The sequence below is a fragment of the Pseudomyrmex gracilis genome, unplaced genomic scaffold (assembly GCF_002006095.1).
Source record: "Pseudomyrmex gracilis isolate BER0280 unplaced genomic scaffold, ASM200609v1 scaffold_55, whole genome shotgun sequence".
In the NCBI taxonomy this organism is placed as follows: Eukaryota; Metazoa; Arthropoda; class Insecta; order Hymenoptera; family Formicidae; genus Pseudomyrmex; species Pseudomyrmex gracilis.
In genome coordinates this window covers 452342-474817 of record NW_018020639.1, presented here as the reverse complement: position 1 = coordinate 474817, position 22476 = coordinate 452342, and the positions used below count along the sequence as shown (strand labels likewise).

The 22476-nt window shown below is 45.2% G+C and overlaps 1 protein-coding gene across 3 annotated transcripts in view; it reads right to left on the bottom strand.

Moving 5' to 3' along the window:
- The window catches only part of LOC109853826 (teneurin-m), a 535016-nt gene that overhangs the window by 276442 nt on the left and 236098 nt on the right, over window positions 1-22476 (bottom strand). For all 3 annotated transcript variants that reach the window (XM_020426316.1, XM_020426317.1, XM_020426318.1), the window contains exon 3: window positions 4450-4809. In XM_020426316.1, the coding sequence (XP_020281905.1) occupies window positions 4450-4809 (360 nt within the window). The remainder of the gene's footprint in view (window positions 1-4449; window positions 4810-22476) is intronic.

Genomic DNA, 22476 nt, shown 5'->3' with positions numbered 1-22476 from the left:
TTGCTTACGGCGATGTAATAGATACGCTGAATGGGCGACAAACGATAATCGCGATAGCGGCGCGCTACAAGAAGCTAGTTAGTAGGAGTTCCGGTTTTGCATCGTGATAGTGACAGGGACGTAACAAACTGTTAACTAGCTCTCCTTGTGGCAAGTGGCTGAGCAAGCTCCGGTCGGGAACGCGTGGGACAGCGGGGGGGAGGGAGGGGAAGGAGGGGAAAAGAAAAGTTCGGGAATGCGCCGCTCGCGTCCCGGGCGATCACCCACTTGCAATGATTTGACGCGAGGAGGGAAGTACTTGCAGCTGCAGTTTCCCGCAAGTTTGCGCGATGATCTTGGCAGGGATGTAATATCTAGCCTGTAAGCGGTTTAGTGATACTTCGGATACAATGTACCTGAGTGAACACTAGATAATCCACGCATCGAGAGTTAATGCTATTAGCTATATATATATATATATATATATATATATATATATTTCTCTCTGGGAGTAACATGGCCGAAATTTCGTAATTCTCGCGAAAATTAACGATCGCGTATTTTTATACAAAAAAATATACACCACATAGTATTTTAATTGCGTTTTACACGCAACCAGATAAAATTAATTCACTAAAATTTCCTATAAACTCTCGTATCGTCATTTATTATAGTAAAAAGCTTCAACTTGTTACCAACATTGTTACCAACATTGTTACGGTAGTTTAAATAACACAGAGAGAGAAAGAGAGAGAGAGAGAGAGAGGAAGAGAAGAAAAAGAGATGGCATTCGATCGTAAACGAATTTCCATGCGAATTTCCATGGCGTATTGGAGTTGCGTGCATTTACGGAGCATTGTTCGGAGCTCGCGTCATAATCTCGTCAGGAACGTTAGGAGTTGCGTGTAGGCAGTTTCGGAGAACGTATAGCGCCGCTATACGTATAGTTAACATGCGGTAGCCGTTCGTTCGCAGAGAGAGGAAGAGCTTCCAGGGTGCGGAAGACGGCCTGTTCGCGCTCAACCCTACTTGCTGAAACGCAAGATCGGGGGCGTCTCCTGTCGATCGAGGGGGTAGGCGAGCGCGCGAGCAAGAGGGAGTTTCATTTAAGTTAGAAATTGCTTCTTCCGTAGCGATGATGGGCCGCAAATTGGGCGCGAAACAGAACGCGAAGGAGAGGCGAAGTCTCGTGGAGATGACGGGAGAAAATGGGGGGAGGAGGGAAGGAGCCTTGCGATGAGAGGGCGCGAAGAAACAAGGAGGAAAATCCCCCGGCGGGGGAGATGCGTGAACGCGAAAGGGTGTGTATTGATTTTTATTTACGCGCCTGTCTACCTGGCGGAAATGCAGTCGGCGCGCGCGGAGAGAGCTTTTGCCCGGCCTACTATGTGGAAGACAGTGACGCGATATACGCACGTTGTCGCGTGCTTCTCTATATCGGAGTGAGTTGCGAGAGCGTCTATCACGCGCGAGGCGACGCGCGTCGAAACGTCGTCAGTCGTAGGATCAAACGAAGTGTTAACGAGCTGACTAACTCGTCGAAGCAGAACGGATCGTTACGGAGATATTCGCGATGATAGGCGCTCGTTAATGCGAGGCGACGCAGACGAAATCCGATATTCTACGTGAGCAACAAAGGATATTTATATATATATATATAAATATATANATATATATATATATATATATATATATATATATATATATAATCAAGAAAGGAGAGTGAAGAGAAACAGAAGTGCCCGATCATCGCACGTTCTTCGGTATATAACGAGCTGTGATTATCCGATCGGTGACAAAAGACTGTGTGTCGCCGAAGGATATTTGATAAATCGTTGCGTGATGATACAAAATTACACGTGTACATGCGCGCGTAGAGAAAAAAAATCAGCAAGACTGAAGTAATGGCTCGAGTAAAAACGCGATAAATTGCCGGATAAAAGTTTCACAAGCTTCGTTTGGATAATACATAAAAAAAAAAAAAAAAATACATAATGCAGATAAAAAAACAAAAAACTATAATCGGCACATAAATACGTGGTAATTAGACTTCGTGATTTTTTATTTCGCGTTAAAGTACTTGTACCGTCGCTTATCTACAATCATTTGTAATTTAAGCTCTCTTGCAAAAAGGTCGTACAGCGCGGAGACGACATTAATTATCTGGGAAATTTATAATACGCGGCGGAGGAATTCCGGTGAAAGAGTGGTGGGTGCGCGTTTGTGATAAAAGCGGGCGGGGGAGTTCTTCCTTCGTGTGAATATCGAAGGTCGGAGGAGACGGCGACATGGATTAGAGAGTGCACGACCGGAATTTCGCGGCGAAATCCATTCCTGCGCCGGAACTATGACCGACCCAGGAGAGCTTTCAACCAGGACGAATGAATAACCCCGGACTCTGTGGGGGTAGAGGAGGGAGGGGAAGGATTACTTCCGTCTCATTAACGTGGCTCGCGATTCCGCGCGCGGCGGAATCGGGAAATTCGTCACGCCCGCCGTTGCCTCAGCTTCGCACGCCGAAGCGAAAATCCCTAATTCGCTCGAGGGAGTTGAAAACGACGAAAACGGCGATTGCCGCCGAATGTTAATCAGAGAACGATGGTAACGGTAGTCTCGGCGGGGGGGGTAAATAACGTTTTGTATACACATGTTACATATTTTTTTTTCTTCGTCATTTGTTTGGCCAAGAACTCCGCTCCAGAGATAAGAAGAAACATCGGATATACATTCCGGGAGGGGTTGGCGTATACGTTCAAAAGAAATTCCCGTCACGTGGCGGCAAACATGTCATCTTGGAATGATCGAAGGCGTTGCTATTAATCCAGGACGCACACTGTGTGCAACGGTAATGTAATCGTCTAATACCACCCCCTTTCACTCGGATGACGCGATGATTTCCACTGTCATGCTAATCCGCGTGGTCCCCAGTAATTGCGCGTTTATGCGAGAGCCGGATTGACCTCCGAGCATTATGCGTTCAGGATGTGTCCCCCGGTCTGTCACGGGAGCCAGGAATTATTCGCTCGTGGAAGAATGGGAGAGGCGTACGAATGATGGATGGCGGCAGCGTGTTGTCACGTTGAGGGAATAGGCGGGAGTCGTTGTCGTCACGCTGGAGATTGAAATCCGCGAGTATATCTCCGCTTTCCTTTTCATCTCGCGCGCGCACGTTCGCACCAGTCGTCACAGTCATTATGATTCAGCTGAAAATCTTAATGGAGTATCGAGAATTGCGGCTGGATTGTAATATTACGAGCTCTCCGGGCGCTGTATTATAGTATCTCTCTCGCATTACGCCCGATATAAAAGGAAAGACCCGCCCTCCTCCGTCCGAGTCGTATATATATTTTTTTTTTCTCCGGAAACGAGAGTCGCACCGGAGATTCGATGCTACGTCACGCTCGGGGATACCGCTCTTCCCGACCGCTCGAAAAATCTCTACCGCGAATACATCTCCATTATAACACTTGTATCCATTTACGGGGAAGCTTTCGTATTCTTTATGGCTCGCGACGCGCATTACTTAGATATCACCGAGAGGAGTTTATCGGGGGAAAGGATCGGTTTTTATCGCATTCACCATCTGCACTCGGGGGATGGATTTCACATTACACACGCCACCGACTATATGCACCTATCTATCGCGTTGCATACGGACATTTCCTTTCCCGATCGGTCAATATAGAGTCCGGGTAACGGGTGTGCGCGATGAATTGATTCACTCGTCTTATATATACGGCCGGTTGATAAATACCTTTCACGCGCGCAAGTGTCCACCGCACGTTGAGTACGGAGTTAGTCGAAGCCGGCTTGGTTTCCAGGTGGTACGTGGCGGACGTGGAAAGGTGGTGCAGGACGACGGCGCTAGACGGGGCGCGCTTTCCGAGATATGGTGTGTGTGTGTGTGTGTGTGTGTATATACCTTCAGAGCGATACGTCATCCCTGACAAGCCGGCGTGCCGATAACCCCCCTCTCCCGTCTACGACAACCCTGTGTGTGGCCTCACACCTCATCGCCGCAAGGGCCATCCATCATGTTTGAGTAATGTAGGGGAACGATTTCGCGTTATTGCGAATGACCGAGTCTCTGTCGCGCACGTGTCCTTTTACCGTTCTGTCTTCTGCCCGCGGATATTATCTTCGAAAGATTTGTTCCGTTAACGCGAGATGAACTGTGATATTATCGAGCGGACTGAAAATTTTGTTCCTCGAGTTTACGATCGTAAAAGATATTGAAAATGCGATGTTATTGGATGTAACAAAAAGAGAGAGAGAGAGAAAAAAAACAACAAATGTTTAGTATTCAAATGAAAGTGTATCGGTTCGATTATCGACGAGTATTTATGTGTGGCGACATATGATCGTCGCTCGAGATCACACATCGAAGTTTCATTAATATAATTCGACGCGCGACTTTAGTTCGCGTTTCGATTTCGATCAAATTGATTTCCGGCGCGGATTTGCACTTACCGTTATGAACGAGTAGCGCGGAATCACGAGCAACGGTGATGAGATCGCTGTCGGTGAGTGTTTCGTCGGACGCGTTGCCGGAAGTTGGTGTATCACTGAGACCGGCACCACTGCCGGGCATATGATACAGCGGATGTTGTTGTTGCTGCTGTTGTTGCTGCTGCTGCTGCTGCTGCTGCTGCTGCTGTTGTTGTTGTTGCTGTTGATATCCGCGCTGCTTGTGACCGGTGTTGTAATGATTGTGATGCGACTGGTTGGTCTGGTGATTGTTTTGCGGATAGGCGCGGCTACGCAAACTGGAGGTGTTATCCTCACCCTCGCTGCCACTTAGACTGTAGGCCGGATAAAGCCGTCCCTTCCCTGAAACGAGCAATTAAAAACTTGGCCTTAGCTACACACATTCTTTTTATCTTCGCCAGTTTAATTTTCTTATCAATCTAATCGTCAGAATCGCGAGAAAAATATTCGAAATTTATCGTAGAATAACAATCGGAAGACACAAAACGTTGTCTGTTTTTTTTTCCTTCTTGATACATTTCTACACTATAATAATGTAGAAGATATAATTTAAAAAAAAAAAATATAATCGCATTACCGTAGCGCGATAAAACGTGAGGGATAGTCACGCGAAATATACGGTAGCCGCGGTGGAATTTCGGAGTCCACTCCATCGCGTGAGAGACACCGAGAGATATGTGACAGAGTTGTGCGTTTGTCACAAAGAGAGAACAAAGTACTCTAGCGCTGCGCGTTGCAAGCTGTCGCAACATCAGAAAGAGATCGGCGCCGACTCGCCGTGCAACACAAGAACGTGCAACGCATTAGGAGACCCCCGAGGGGGTCTCACGAGGAGGAGCTGGGAAAACAATCCTAGCGTCACGCACACTTGCACAAATAGTAAAGAAACGCGAGACTTCCGCATCCTTCGGGCTGTACACGCGGACAGATCGTTCGAGTGGGGGAGGGGAATATATATCCGGGGCGAGAGGACGTCTTCCTTTTGGTCTCTTCCGCGTTGCGCGGCCTCTATGATTTCATCGCTACTGTCTTTACTCCCGCAGAACGGTCCCGCGAGACCAACCTTCGCTCGTGTAAGCAATTAATTTGTTTAACTCGTTATCCGTCTTCTTCTTGAAGAAGATCTTCCGACCGGTTTAAATAAATGTTCGAAATTAATTCGGTAATATTAGTAAATTTTATTNAACACTNNAATCAAACACCTGATTGTACAANACTGTCTTTTATACTCAGAAATCTTCTAAGTCGCGAAAAGTAAGTTGTNACGAGATCACNGCTATGNCTCANAGCTGCTAACTCGCTCGACTTCTCAAATATGAATACGCTGTCGATTCCTGCTCGCAGGAAGAACCGCCGTTTCGAAGGTTCTCGATTAGCTTGTCATGACTGCGCCATGTGACGCTCATCCTTCGATCACATGTTAAGTATCTAGTGACTCTACCGAGTACCAACCTTTAGACGCGATAATGGCGCTGTCATTGCAGAAATCGCTTACACTCGTGATATCATAATGTTTTTTTCTTTTTTTTTTATTTCCTTTTTCCCTCTCTAAAGCGATAATAGCGCGGTAAATGCGGGTTTCCGACTATCGATAGAAGGCGGCTAATCGGTCCCGAGAGTCGAGCTCAAGTTGTCACCGGTTCGGGAGAGACATCTCGGGAAACGCCGAGTTCTCTCCCTCACGGTGCCGATGCCAGATGCTGCGAGGCGACGACGACGACGACGACGACGACGACGACGACGACGACGACAACGACGACGACGACAACGACGACAACGACGACATGAGCGAGACGGAAAAACCGGTTTTCGGGCGAGAGAGGTCGCGCGGACTGGTACGTTATAGAAAAAGCTGATGGCGCGCAGCGACCCGCCTCGTTATGGCGATGCCTTTGGGATAAATCGCGCGAAAACTTTGATCGATGCCTCCCGCCTTTGACCTCTAACTCTTCGTGCGGCTTGCGCGCGCGCGCGAGGGTCTTGCATCAGCGAGCCGTGCTATCGGGACATCGATATCGCCAAGTCGGTTTTCTTCCCTGAATCGTGCGTCTTTGACACACCGCCCGTTCGATCGATCGACCTGTCGCCAAGAGTTACGTCGCGCAGCGGAGGAAGAGGAAAAAAAAAAAAGAGAGAGAAAGAGAGGCTGGGAGGTTCGTTAGCATCTCGTTGAGAGGCGAGAGATGAGAAATCGTGTTTCTCGATAACCCTGTGCGCTTCCTCACCGCTCCGAGACAAAATGGTTTATGGGTGGACGTGTATCAGTGTTCCCTGCGACGGAATCGATTATCGACAAATCCGCGGACGCTGTGGATCTCGGATGGAAATTGCAATTCGATTAACCCTATTTGATTGCGTGTCCGATATGAAACCTCAGACGTATCATTTTAATTATTTTAAAACCTAAGGAGAGAGAGAAATAATCGCGATATTTCACCGTTTCTCGCTGTATCTTCGCGAGTTAAATAAAACATCGCATTCCCCCGATGAGAGTTTCGTTTTTTTTTTTTTTTTTGTTGAATTTCGAAATTGTCGAATTTGATTCCGCGAGGCATTGCAATATATATATGTATATATATACATATATATATAGAAACAGAGACAAAGAGAGAGAGAGAGAGAAAGAGCCTCGGGCAGAAGGACCTTCACTGCGATGATGGATGAAGTTACAGCGAAATGCAAATGTTATTAGTGGTATCTATCGGTAGCGCGTAATTCGACATTCAATTATGGTTTGCGCCGTATCGGGCATAATGCATCGCGCACGCGCGCGCTCATCACGATCTACGCCACCCTTGTGTGTACAAATAATCTTCTGACGCGGGATGGACGTGCATAAAGGAGATTCTATTCGGCGGCATTGTTAAAAGCAAAAAAGTGCCGTTACCAATCACGGTTGCGCGCAGCTACCAGGGGTCCATTATAATTAGGTTTGAGCGTGCATATCGTTAATGGACACAATATACCGAGCTGCGTAACAACGCGACTCATCGCTAACCGAATTATTCTCTCGCCTCCCTCTGTCTATCTTGCGCGTCCCTCCCCGTTTATTTCCGTCGTCGCTTCCTTTTCTCGCTCTCTCACTCTCTCTCTCTCGTCCTCCGTTCTATTGTTTACTCTTGTCCGTCCGTCCACCAAACGGCCCCGAGCTAAACAAACTTACGGGGATTTTAGCGCTTAACAAGCTTAGCGATTTTATAATTGGGTTATCCCGCAGCGTTCGCCGCGAATGAACATCGCGAAAATTCTTCGTCCAAAAAAGACTCCGTTGTCAACAACAACCCCTGTCGATGCGCTTCTCTCCGCGCGCAACAACGAGAGCGCGGTTTTACTGTATATATATATATATCGAAGAATAAACCATAGGTTATATACGGGGGTAAACACGACGCACGACATCCGCATATTACGCGCAACATTAAACCGGTGCGCCCGAATAACCTTGATACAAACTCCCCCCGCGCGTGTTAGTAATCACGTACGCGCGTCTATATCTGCGTGTATCTTCCGGTGCTTTGAGTTTCGCGACACCCGAAATATTTCGCGAATAAATATTCTTGGATATCGCGGCGCGACCGTTCGAAACGGACTAAATATCGCGCAAACACGCGGAGCCGAGCGTTTTGATCAAAAACGCTAACGAAATCGCTTTCTCGAGACGCAATCGCATCACGCGAAGAATAACAATCAGTTTGAACGTACGCGAATGAAATGCACACACGCGCAGGGATATATTTTTTTTACGTTACGTGTGATAATTATCATATTGCTATTTATATATATATTACACGAAAATGTACTCAGTCGCGCACTTATGCTTTTTTATTGACCGGATTAAGAATTTCGGTTTATATCGCGAAACGACGCGCGTGAGAAGGAAAATCTAGACGCGTGAAAAACGATCTCGTATACGCGAATGTGCTCTCTCAAACATTTTCTGTTTCCCGGCAAATGTGTGCGCGCGCGGCGAGTGTGAGATTCTCTTCGAATTTCACGTATCCATAATACATTATCGGGTTACCATGGGGGAGCATTGTGGCCACCATAGAGAACTCCGCTGCGCTCTCGTGTGTATCGAGCACATGCGCGCGCGCGTGTGTGTACGTGTGTGCACGTGTCTGTACGAAGGCTTGTAAATTTCTTCGTAACCTTCAACGCGGATTAGGTTAACCCCTATATAATATCATCATAATTCCCATGTTATATACCGCAACCGGACGCGCGCGCGCATGTCGGCAATCTATACTTTAAATACAATGCATGTACGTATTTCATCCCGCACGATGAGCTAAAATTGCTGTATACGCATTGGCAACGGAGCGGATATACAATAGTTTTCGTCATTTTGCGAGTATAAACGACCTGAATTGCGCGGATAAAAGTTTGTAACAACCAGCACGTTCTGTTTCTGTCTCTCGCGTTGAGAAAAAGTTCGTATATAAACGTGTAAAGAAAACCTCTCGCCGTGTATTTCTCTGTACACATATATAAATTTCTTTTCTCTCATACGCCAAGCAAGTGTAGTTCTATTTAGCCCGTAGGTCGCCCGTTTCCGTAGTACCCCATGTAATACACTTGCGCATGCAAGGGAATATTATATATTATGCAACGGAATGTCGTGACATGATGTGTGTTACGGCGTGTCGTCACGCACAGATAACGAAGTTAAAATATTTTCCAGTAACGAACTTGCGAAGCGAACTTGCATTGTCGTGCGCCGGTTTATACTCGGCGTAGTCGGTGTAGTCATCTTTTTGTTTTTTTTTTTTTTTATTTTTTTTATTTTTTTAGCGCACAGAATACAAACGTGTCTTCGATATTTACACAGAATGGTCACAGTTCCGCAGTGCGCAGTCGAAAGTGTAAATAAATAATTAGACGATAGGATGATACTTGTAAAAACTTGTAACGAAACTAGAACGAGAGAATGAGCGACCTGTTAGATTCGTCACACGACATTGTTGTATTTGATAGCAATCGCTTAGCCTCGTGAACGTAATAACGAAGTCGCGTGAAGTTTTGTTATTGTTGAAAAATGAAAAAAAATTTGTGTTAAATAATATACATGTATGTATGCTCATTATTGATGCCGCGCGTGTCTTCATATTTTCCGTCATAATATGCGACAGCAATTTATCCGCGCGATAACTCTATAATATTTTGTTTATAACTTATTATCTACCATCACACCATTTATTCGAGTTAAAAAAAACGCGAATATAAACCGGACTACTGCAACGGTCATTCTGTGAAAGTGGCCGCGCGGTTCAACGGGTTACCGGGTAAAAGGAATTCTGTTCCGTGTCTCTCTTTTTCTTCCTCTCTCGCGCGGGCGAGCACGTTATCTTGGATTACATCACAGATAAAAAGATTGCACCGCCGATAGGACAGTGTGTCGTCCATTGCGAGATTGGATCGGATGTTTCACGATCTTTCCCGGTAATGGCGCGGCCGGGCGCAGCACTGTCCGGGACGACCAGAATCGTCTTTGGATTAATCGATTTGCGCCGGTGATAGCGTTTTCCCGAAGAGACGAAACGTAAAAGTATACGTTTCACTTGCTCGATTTCTATTCGCCCGCTAAAATGGAAAGAGCTCGCGCTCGTCGATATCGAGAAGAACCCCGAATCGTGGCTTACGAGGTTTTCTTTCGCGGACCGAAAACTTTCAGTAAAAACTAACGCGCGCACTCGGTTGGCGAATAATATTGCTTCGCGAAACGCGACCCGCACGATCCGTTGCACACGATGCAATTATTAATATTAGGTGAATATGTAAAGTGTGTTATTTTACTCCGCGCGCGCGTAATAAATATTCTCTGAAAACACGCGCGCATTAACTTTTCACAACACATTATTGACAACATATTTTGTTACAGCGTAATATTACGCCCAAAAAACTGTTATTAATATCGAGAAAATTTATTAACAGCTTCCGTAATTTTTTTAATTTTATTTCTCTTTCTCTCTCACATTTTTTCACAACGATTTATTTCTTTAATTCGTCCGCAAAACACACACAAGTGTGTGTGTGTGTGTGTGTGTGTGTGTGTGTTTGTATGTCTACCTCTTTTCACATAAACATATTTTACGTACGAATGAGTTTCGAGGATAAGACGCGAAAAAAGCGAAAGAGATAAGGCAAAGAGAGAAAAACGTCGCGCACACCGGCGGCCGAGAAAACCGTATGGCGGTGCATGAAGAGATACATACGCGAACTGCACAGACCTCGCGTGTTTGCGCGCAACCTTTCCTCGTTGCATCGCCCGTTGATATACTGACGTTGGAGTATCGGCCAATTATTTACGCTTAATGTCGTATTTGCACGGAGCGAGGCGGGCAGCAGCGCGCATAAAAGGCAACGAAGACGAAACACGGACCGGAGTGCGCGAAACGGTCTTTGCGGTAACGGCTTCTAATGAAAAGTGAATGGCTGCCGATAAAAATCGAGAAATATACCACCACACACACCGTTTGTGTGCGCGCGCGCGCGCGCGCTCTAACAACGACTGTCTGGTCTCTTTTTGCGAGCTTTTCGAATCGGAACCGACAACCGTTTCTTCTCGGTCGGTTATGTTTTTTACCTTCGATTCTTACATTTCGCTATCCATTATGTAGATGGTATGCAAATGAAATTTGTATAATTAAGACACATTGAACCGTTGAAAGAGAATAATGAAAATTGCTGAAACATATATTTCTTTTCTAAATTCGGTTTAGCAGAGACATTTAAAAAGTGTGTGTTAATTAAATATGTTTTCTCTCTCTCTCTCTTTTTCTTAAAATAACTTTAATAATTAAAAGTTATTTATATAAAAGAGAGAGAGAAGAAAAGAGGCAATTGATTAATATTTATTACTGTTTATTAATATTTATTAATATTTATTAATTTTTTCATTTAATATGTGCACAGTAGTGAAAACGCAAATGAGATTCTTCCTTTTACGTCGCACGCTAAAGAGCTTCCAAATTTTTTCAAGTGGTAAAAGTCATTCCGGAAGAGGTTAAAAAAATATATACACATAAATATACCACATGTTTTTTATTACAGCAATGCGGGCGAGCAGGTGGCAAGTGTAAATGGCTTTGGTTAAAGATCGCGCGCGCGCGCACACACACACGCACGTGCCCGCCAATTATCCTCCGGCAACTTGCATTCCTTATCGAGGACGATATGCAAACATGCGTGTGCGCAAGCTACTACGGAAACTATAGTCCGCGATTATAGGAAACTGTTGATTACTTAGCCGTGATATTAATACAACATCGCCAATATTGGCAGATTATCGGTATCAGATGTTCGTATTATTGCAGCGGTTGATTATTATTCCGATGTCAACAGCGTCGATATGCAGGTATCGCGAAACTGGTTTTCAAAGACAGAGAGAGAGAGAGAGAGAGGAACGGAAACGTATAAATGCGAGAAAGGACGACTCTCTCTTTGCCCCTCCGTGTCCGCCGAAAGACGTAAAACTCGAGATTACGGTACGCGGGGCTCTTTTCGAGATGTTTGTGCGAAAAAAGAGGGCGAAGTCGGTGGATCGTAAAGTTCGAGATTACGCCGTTCGGATTTAACGAGGCCGAGTCCTTGCGCGCGCGCGCGCGCGCACGCGAAATTTACATGAAACTGTTGTAAGAGATCTTTCAAGAAAGTGGCAATGAAGGCGCCGAGATATATAGGCGTCGTTACGCTGGACGAGAGAGGGCCGCGTACAAATAAGCGCGGCGTGTCGCTCGAAGGGAACGACGTTAGGCACATCCCCGTAAAACTGGGTCGTAAAAAAAAAAAAATTGTCGAACGTCGGAGATACGTGTAGTAAGATTGTGCGCTTCGCGATGGGAACGTTTCATTTATATCACGCGGCAATTCGCGCGCGCGCGCAACTTTGCGCAACTCTGATAAAGAAATACACGAGAGCGGGGGAATTTTCATCCCTTTGGCACGTTTTATTCAAATTCGTAGAATTATTCTCGCAAAGGCATCGGGCCGAGTGTATACTCGTTCGCGTATTAGTTTATGCAAAGCGAGGGTGCGCGAGCGTTGCGGACTCTGTTTTTTTTTTTTTTTTTTTTTTGGTGCCGGCCATTAGGTGAAAATGCAAATGAGAAGCTCTCTCGCGCGCATCGGTTACCCTTCACCATTGACGTGGCGCAGGAAAACGCAATTTCGACGAAGATTTGATCGATTACCGTAGAGAAAAGTGGCGGTCGGACGCCGCCATTCGAATTGCGTCCGCGTTTGCTGAACCAACGGAAACTGGTTTCTCGAGCGGAACCAGCGCGAAAAGCGGTAATGACGTTAAAGACCCGGAGCTGTTACGGAGTGAGCTTACCGTCGTGGGACGTGCGAAAAAACGCGATTGCGTGATTCGCGGATGCGCCGTATCTGGCGCGATTCGCGTTTGACGTCCCGGCCGCACCGGAACGTTTAGAGAAAATTATCGGAGTTCTTGCGCGTCGATCGCTTGCTATTTGCCAGTTCGCGGTTCGTGTCTCGTCTCGCGGAAAGCGTCGTGCTTCGAATATCGATCCCGAAGTCAACGGTCCGAGAAGTACGTTTTTTACGTACTTACGTCGTACCTTACGACGACAGAAAGACAAGGTAAACTTCACGTTCTCGCTAAGAGTTTTCACGGTTTTCATGAATAATAAAGCGCACGAGCGCGCACTTAAAATGAAAGAGAAAGAGAGACTGAGAGAGAGAGAGAGAGAGAGAGAGGACCTTGTAAAAATTTGGCATACTCTTGAAATTATTATCGTAACATCTCCATTTTACCCTTTGTAAATAAAAAACTTGGACGAACTAAAACAAAATTAAGTGGGATTTGTTTTTACGTGTGTGCGCGCGCACGCGATAAAAGCTAGCTGCGAGATAAAATTGATGTGGGACGGAAGTAAAGTTTATCGCGGGTGAGACAATATCTACAGATATGTCGATAAATATTAATCGTACATACGCTTTCAAGAATATCACACAATGGCGTGTCTTGTACAATATTCGTTTTATAAGATCGTACAGCTGTCGCGTAACTTTTGTTAACGCTCTTTATCAAGACGGAAAAATGAAATAGAATGCGAGAGAGAGAGAGAGAGAGAGAGAGAGAGCGAACGTGTACGAACTTAGTTATACGTTTTGATATGCCTACCATAGCTGTATTTATAACAACGTAACCGCGAGCGAGTGCTACATTAGCATGTCCTTTTACGGATAAGTGGAAACTTATCGATCAAGTACTTGCGTTCGTGTATGTGTGTGTGTGTATGTATGTGTACGCGAGACGTCTATTCACGGGGAGAGCAATATTCATAAAGTAGTAGACAGAGTCGGCAATGGTATTCGTATAAATATGCAAAACGCACTTGAATACGCACCGAAAAGCGCTGTTTCATCAGTTAGAACCGCGACGACACGTATTGCATAATTCAACGTACAACAACAAATAAAGCAAACGCAATCTCTCAATGAAATTTATTCGCTTAGCTACCGCACACCGACTACAAAGTGCAAAAATAAACCGTAAGAGTTTCCGGCTTTTTGTTACGCGTCGCGAACGATTAGATATGTGTTTTGCACGGCTGTTGTAACTACGAATAACATACGAATTGCTTTTTATCGCGGCGTTTTATCGTCTTTCATCGTCTTCGAATATTGACATAACGGTTTCAACGCGCGCTTCGAAGGTGTGTATAGTCTCATTACGATTATTGCTATCATTATTATCGTCACCGTGTTATCGTAACGTATAGATGTCACCGCGCGCGGTAGGTTTGTTATCGTTAATTACTTATTACGCCGATGTAATTGTACTTGTCGCTTATTTATTTCACCGTGACTCTCAATGTACAAATAGGCGTATTGATTTTTTTTTTTTAATTAGATGTTACATGTGCTTAATATCAGCTGTGATAAATGCCTGTGAGGATGTTCGCGATATTTTTCTAAATTTATCAGAGATATCGGAAATATAAATACAGAGACGATGTTTTTTTTTTTTTTTTATCGAATTATAAGAGCGTCTATAGACGCGAAAACAAAGCGCACACATCGCGGACGAGCCTGTAAGTGGCCGATGACTCTTTATGTATAGCTCGCGCATATTTTATCCTCGGGGGAGCTAGGCAATGAACTGCCGGAAGGTTCGACCGCCTGACAAACTGCGGAACGATTTTCGCGTTACGCCGTAAAATTTCGGTCGATCGCCGTATTCCCTATGTACGCGTACGAGTGATCGATGGGTCGCTTCATGGATGCGCGCAAAAGACCCAAGCGCGTTTGTTTTAGACTACATAGTTTTTTCAGCACAAGCTCTCTTGGTCTCACTCGCTTATTCTCGCTCTCTCTCTCTCTCTCTCTCTCTCTCAAATTCTGCGGTTGTTTGCCAAGTACTGGATTAAAATAACAAGCTGAAACCACGCAAACCGTTCACATCCACGCGAATTGTAAACAATGCCGAAAAATCTAGGTGTAACATCGCGATCTCTATAATTTGGTAATCAAAATATAATGTTGGAGCGTGATGGAAAATTTTTGTTATATCTAAAAAAAAAAAAGTGAAAAATTATCATAATCAAAAGTTCTTGCAGAAGCACTACAACGTATCTCGCAGTTGGTCGCTCTTTTTCTCTCTCTCTCTCTCTCTCTCTCTCTTTAGCTCGCTTTCCTTAACGGCATATCTAATCAGAAAAAAAAAAAAAATTATACAGCTCCGGGCTTTTTGGCGCGTTCGCTGTGTTTTACGATGCGATTCCGACGCGTCGGATGCGTCGCATCATAAATTTAAACCGTTGAGAATGCATGCGCGCGCGTGCACCCGTCAACTTTGAGTAGAAAAGCTATATATATATATACATATATATATATATATATAGCTGCAGCGGGACATTCCTGCGCTATTGGTAACGCAATTTGAGGAGCGCATAATGTTGCTTTTATGCGACGCCATGCGCGCACACGCGCGCGTGCAACACAGCGTGTGTGCGTACGCGCCAACGTACACGCGCGCGCCGGTGTCGAGAAGATTGGTAGTGTGCGTGCCGCGTGTGTGGCAGGGGCGCGTGATAAAGGCGTCTGCGCAGACAGATAAACATTCATTCCGTCCTCTCCGTTAATTACACGCTGCGTTATTTATCACGCTCATGTATATAATGCAGGGGTCAAAACGAATTTATACGGCCGCATCGAATTGTTCAGTGCATTACTTTCGCGTCGTTTCTCATAATTGATGCGCGCGATCGGACCAGCGCCGATTCTCAATTAATATTAACGCATGCCGTTATTAGTGTTATGAATCATTCGCACGGCGTTCACCATGGAGCAGCACCAGCGGCGGCGCCTATTATCTACGAATTACCGAACCGAACGTCGCGCCGCCGGAAAACGGCGGCGTTGTGTAAGATCTCAATGTCCGCTCGACTTGTATGATAAATGTACGAGGAGGTGGAAGCTCGTAACTCTCTCTCACTCTCTCTTTCTCTCTCTTTCTCTTGTGCGCGGACGCCGAAAGTGAATCAGTGACGCGCGAGGTATGCGGTGAATGTATGTTTGTCGAATGTGAAGTCCACTCTCAACGGTCATGTGTTACTTAACAACGTGCGAAACGATAAAAAGCTGGTTTGCAAGTGTTGGTGCTTTTAATGAAATTGTTTATTGATTGAAGGATTTAATCGTTTCTTCTTGAGCCGAAAAAAAAATCGTTCGTTAGTTCACACGACACACATGTAATACGGAAATGTTTGGGTTTTAAATATATAACGTAATCGTATCAGACGTACGGAGAGATATCTCTTGGTTTACATATCGTTAGGAAAAATTAATGAATCGATATGCATAAACAAGTGTGTGTGTGTGTGTGTGTACTTGAGCGCGCCTTGAAATCGAAGGGTCGAGAGATAAGATTTCCTTTGCTGCGAACACGCGCGTCGTAATTTATAAAAACGAAATCTATAAAACGAACCAATTTAGAGACGAGCGATATGTACGAGCGCGCGACCTAAAGTTCTTAAAATTTCTATTAACCCGGAATGTCGTGAGAGGTCATTAAAAAAGTTCGGATAACGTAATCCGCTGATAAGAAGGGTCAGGATGCTTCACGGGAAAAGGGCTTTTGAATCCGATGGGGGCGACGGACTAACTATGTTTACGTGGCTTATCTGTATCGGCACCCTCTCCTGACACATCCACCCCACACCACGTGTGACTTATCAACCAGATTATCGGAGCTTTCTTGGGTCTTGTGTTGATTTTCGAATTTACATAAATCTCGGCGTATTTAACGACGCGATAAAACGCAAAATCGCTGTGCGCTAAAATCACAAGAGACGTTAGAAACACAATATCGATCTTTCCTCTCGTTTTGCTCTTACATCTCTCCGTGTGTATTTTCTTCTCCGCGTAAAACTAATATTTTCTGCTCCACAAAAAGTGTCGTTTATTTATTTGTATTATTATTTTATTTTTTCGTTCAAATAAATCCAATTATTGGGAAAAATAAATAAAATAATGCTATTTTTTTGACAATAAATTTTTAAAAAGTTGGATAATGTTTATTGGAAGCTATGCAGAACGTAATAGAAATAAATAAAAAATATACATAATAGATGTAGAAACATTTTTTTAAACAGACTTCCGTTAACGCCAAATATAGTTTCGTAATAGCGCAAATAATGGAAAGTGCATAACATGACATTTAAATAGATGCGCTAAATGTCGGTCTCTCTCTCTCTCTTTCTCTCTCTCTCTCTCTCTCTCTCTCTCTCTCTCTCTCTCTCTTTCAAACAATGTTTTCTAGTGTGTTGAACCTGCAATTCGATTTCATCCACTGTTGGCATTCGTTTGTCATAACCACCGTCCCGTTGCGATTACACGTTTAAACTGCATTCTCTCGACGAGACTCTCCCCGTCCTTTACTCTTTGCCTCCGTGCTTTTTATTTGCCCCGTAATATCGCGATACTAAGTGCCTGCCTCGTCACATGAGTAAATAAGGGACGGAACTCGGGACTACCATTCCCCCGTCGGCGTTTTAATGCGCCGGGGTTACGGATCCGTGTTTGGATAGCGTTACAAGCGCGTCCATAACAGTTTTTCCTCTTTACCACGCAAACGAGACAACACGAGTGCGGAACGCTGCCGCTGCCGCTGCCGCCGCCGCCGCCGCCGCCGCCGTCGTGGAAAACGATCATCAGTTGAAAAACGTGGCGTGCCGCGAACTCCTCTCGTATTTCGCGCGAGATCCCTTTAAATTCCGGTTCAGACCGGTAAATCGAGATGTCGTCTCTCTCTCTACATGCACGCAGTGAAAACAGCGCACATACTGCGAAAGGGCGCGCGCGCACTCTGCTGCGCGCGATCGCGAGTCGTTTACAATCAGGATTAAAGCCGGATATTTTTTGCACGACGTTGTTGCACAATTTTACCTCGCAAGCTCGTGTTCGCGTATCGATTTATCGCTGTTTGCGTGTACGAATCTGTGCTTCGACTGATAATACAGTTTCGAAAGAGCGATCGAGTGACAAAGTAAACCGGCGCGACGCATTACGTATTTCCAAATTTCCGAAAATATATTTTCGAAAAATACGCGTCGCTTCTTTCATTTTTTTTTTTTTTTTCGGTCGTGCGAATGCGTTAAAAGCCGAATTAGTCGTGATACAATACCATCGCGGTCTCGATCTGCGAAGATGAGCGACGACTTAGAGATGACTTGCCCTATCAATCGCGTGCGGCGGTTTATTCCCTCGCCTCCCCCGTGGAAGAAGGCGCAAAGAAATCCGAAACTTTCGAGCGACTCCGAGAGCGAGCCCCGAGCTTTGCGTTACCGCCGAGAGATTCGAAAATGTCGAAAATGGAACTGCCATTAGCTCTCTCGGCGAGCTTTCTTTTCCCCTATTTACAAGAGTTAGCTCGGAAAGGTCGGGAAGGGAAGAAAGCCTATAGCTGTGCCCCTATCTAGCAGCGTATACGCGAAACACGTACGCGGAGCTCAGTACTCAATACCACCGTGGAATATAAGGTTACGCGTACATACGCGACCGCGCTCTCGCGGGTTCCGGTTCACAAAGCACGTCCCTTCTGTATCCTATTCGTCGGTTATCTGCACGGTCTAAGGCGCATGCTGCGGCGGAGCCTTTGGATTTAGTAGATTCTCCCTCTCTCTTTCTCTTCCATCTTCTCTCCCTCTCTCTCTCTCTCTCTCTTTCGGCGCTGACCGTACGTTAGTTACGTGGGTATCCTGGGTATCCTCACATAAATTTCTGTATCAGACAATGGGTAATTGTGCGCGATCCACCCCCGACGTGTGTGCATGCCGCGGCGTGCCGGTGTGTCCGACCTACCTACCTGGCTGCACGAGCGAGCGAGCGAGCGAGCGAGCCGGGTTCACGCAAACACGTAAAGCCTCTCCGTACGCGGCTCTATGTACGTGCATGCGACGAGGAACGAAGCCACACACGCCGCGCGGCGCGCCCGCAGCGAAGTGTGAGTGGGCGTTGCTCTTCGAGATGCCAGATCCACCGTGCAGATAGTCCAAGTACAGTCTGAGTTACGTCCTCTCCTTCGCCTTCCACCCGGAGTCTCCCTCTCTGTATCCCTTTCCACACGACGTTTCTCCAACTCGTCTTCCGCAGCCTCGCGCACACCTCCTCCTTGTCGTCGTCCGCGTGCCAAAAGCCACTCCAGCATCACACCGAATTATACCTCGGCCTTCGCGCACTTGGCGAGATCGAAGAGTGAACGGTCCGTCGAGAGGAGAGTGCAAGAAATCGGTCGCTGTGTGCACGAATTGATTTAAATACCTTTCTCCCTCTTCGACCCCCGCGTTCAGATGTAATCATCGTGACGTATCGCGATAAGACGGAACACCGGAAGCAACTGATCTGCTGTGCTACCTCCGTGTCGGCACATCGTGCGTTGCAGGCAATTGCGTTTGTGTTTCTCCTACTTAATATTAAGTTGGCGAAATTAATTAATATTAATTAGAAAAAAGTTATTAGAAAAAGTTAATTTGTGTATTAATCCAATATTTATTAAGTGGTAATATTGTTAAATTATAAAAAGAATGAAAATAATTTTCTTCTCTCACTATTTACCGAATATTCGTTTCTGATTGTGTAAACGTCGCACGGGACGCAAGTTCGGCGGAAAGTAAGCAATACGTGTCGCGAATGCGGTCAAACGTACTTTTTGCCCACGTAAGACGAGGGGGATACGATTTTAATACTTGGACGGAGTTTCCATCGCTGCCCTATTTCCACGGTTTTCCAGTATCACGCCAATGGGGTTTAGTCGGAGAGAAAGAAAGAGAGAGACGCGAACCAAGGCGGAGAAATGAGAAAAAGAAAGAGAGAGAGAGAGAAAGAGAGAGAGAGAGAGAAGCGATTTTGAAGTCCCCGGAAAATCTAAAACTTCCGAGCGACTCGAGAGCGAGCGTGGGCTTTACGTTACTGCGAGAAATTCGAAAATCTCGAGAATGGAACTGCCATTAGCGTCGCCGTTTGCGCGAGTCGGCTCTCGTTCCATACGCGAATATACGTACCGTGTGCCGCACACGACGATGAAATTGAACGGAATAACGTGCGTGGCTCGACATTTCCTTTGTTCGGACGGATTTCACCGGTCCGGCTGGCCGGTGTCCGAGCTACGTCGCATCGGGGTTTCGTTACTCTACTCCCTTCCTCCCCTCCTATCCGACATTACCATATTCCGCGCATTGCCGCTTTAATATCGCGCGCTATGCCGCTTCACGAAGTGCCTGTCTCGCGAAATTACTTTCACGAGGCTGTGCAGTAATCCAGGCTCTCTCTCTCTCTCTTTCTTTCTCTTTCTCTCTCTGTTCTATAACGTATCTCGGGTAGAGAGTCTCTCGCATCCTTTGCCTTATTCCTGCCTCCCGTCTGTCGACAGATCATCGAGTTAACCGGCGATGGCGCCACGAGGCATGAGACGACACAACTTACGATACATCATTAAGACAGTTCACTTAGGGTAGTTTAACGATAATTCTATAATCGGTGGTCTTCTCTCTCTCTCTCTCTCTCTCTCTCTCTCTCTCTCTCCACCTTCGGGAAACAATTTTAACCGGCACGGTCATCGCAACGAAAGATGAGCGCAACACGATATGTACACGCGCACATGTGACACACATGTTTAAACACCTCGTAAATGTAAACATAAACTTTGCACTAACGTTATAATTGAAAAATGTAATGTGCAAAGATTCTCATTACTCCAAATAATTATATGCAGATGGTTACGTTAAAATTTTACCGGCGCTGTGTACTCAATTTTCCATAATGCTCTGTTTACACATGAACCACGTAATGCGTCCTCTTATCTCTTATCGTTGCACATAAATTAAATGTGTATTGTTATCAATATTAATATTTATCAAAGGCCTCACACAATGTAATGCGCGCGCGCGCGCGCGTGTGTGTGCGTGTGTATTTTCTCCATTAATTATTTTATTTCAAAAGCCAAAAAGGGATTATATCAACGTATAAACGTCGTATATCTGTCAAAGGAAGTGTTTCTTTTTTTTTTATCGTTTCAATTTGAGACGCATTATACCGGAGCGCGGCGTTTTTTTTTTTTTTGTGGCAGAAAAAGGCGCATAAATAAGAAAAGTAAAATACGCAAACCGCGCGTTATTATACCGTGTCGTCGCATCGTATACATCTAAACATGAAGCGAAAACGTTACGTTAAACTGCCGGCATCGAGTTTTTTTCAATGTGAATGCGGTACAAAAGTTTTAATGACGATTCACCGGAAAATCTGGCGTATATACACAAAATTATTATGCAAATAAAAGTTTTCGCTGAAATTTGTGCGCTGCGAGCGCGCTCGCGCGCGCGCGAAGTCCCCCGCTCGCTTGTATGTATTTCACATTTTATTCTCATTATGCGTATCTCGAGCGTATGGACACATCATTATAACTGTTGCCATTCGTAATTTTCTGTTTGTGTTATTTATCACCTACTAATTAAATCCCTTGGCGCGTGAACAAACGTATAACAAAAACACGCTTTTCTGCTTGCTCTTCCGTTCCGGCGAGTTTTCAATTCTCGCAAATAATAATCGAAAATCTCCGCAACGCACATATCGATCGCGTTAAGAAATCATCGAATTATTCATAAAGATGAACGTTGATTCTAATCTTCTTACTAGAATTCCGTGACTAAACAGACATCCGGTGTGGTTCTCTCGAACGTTCCACGTTATTAATATGTAAGAGATGTTTCTTTCCTATATACGCGACAACAATTTAGAGACCCCCCCGACGCTCACAATGGCGCGCATCTGCGGCGGGAGACCGGCCAAGGAGAACTTCCTTAGCAAGTCAAGTCCGCCCTCTACAACCTTTAAGACTATTGTTTCGGACTCGGGGAGAGAAGAGGGGAGCAAGAAATTCGTGTTCATTGTGTCGGGCGTGGATGACACGCGACATTCGACTACGTGTAACACTCGTACATTATACCGTCCGAAGAAACGAAACCATATATTGTTGCACATCGTGTTAGACAAATTAGTATCGTGTTCTTGTTATACGCGTTGTTTCTCCCCTTGCCCTCGGACCATTATCCGCAAACGCGCGTTTGTTACACGCCAGTAAAAAAAAAACAAAATAATCGTTTTGTCACGGACGGCAAACATGTTTTTTTGTTTGAAAGAGATGACCGTTAATTTGCAATTAAAATAATTATCTGATAATTGTTGATTGTGTTTTTAATTTTACATAAAATGACAAAATTTTTTGAGGTTCACGGTCATTTGCGACACGGTGAAGATACGTTCTGCGAGCGTTTACAGATTATTTTTTATTCGCGGAGAAAACATCGAATCTATTTGCGTTCGCGTGTGTTATTTTTTTTCTCTTTATGAGCGCGCGTCTCTAATTCAGCGGAAAACTCAAACGCGATGCAAATTCGCGTTCTCTGATGTTTTTCGCGTTCGGAAAAAAACTTTTTCCTACGGGAAAGGGCGCGGACGCGAATATATATATATATATTCCGCGGAAGA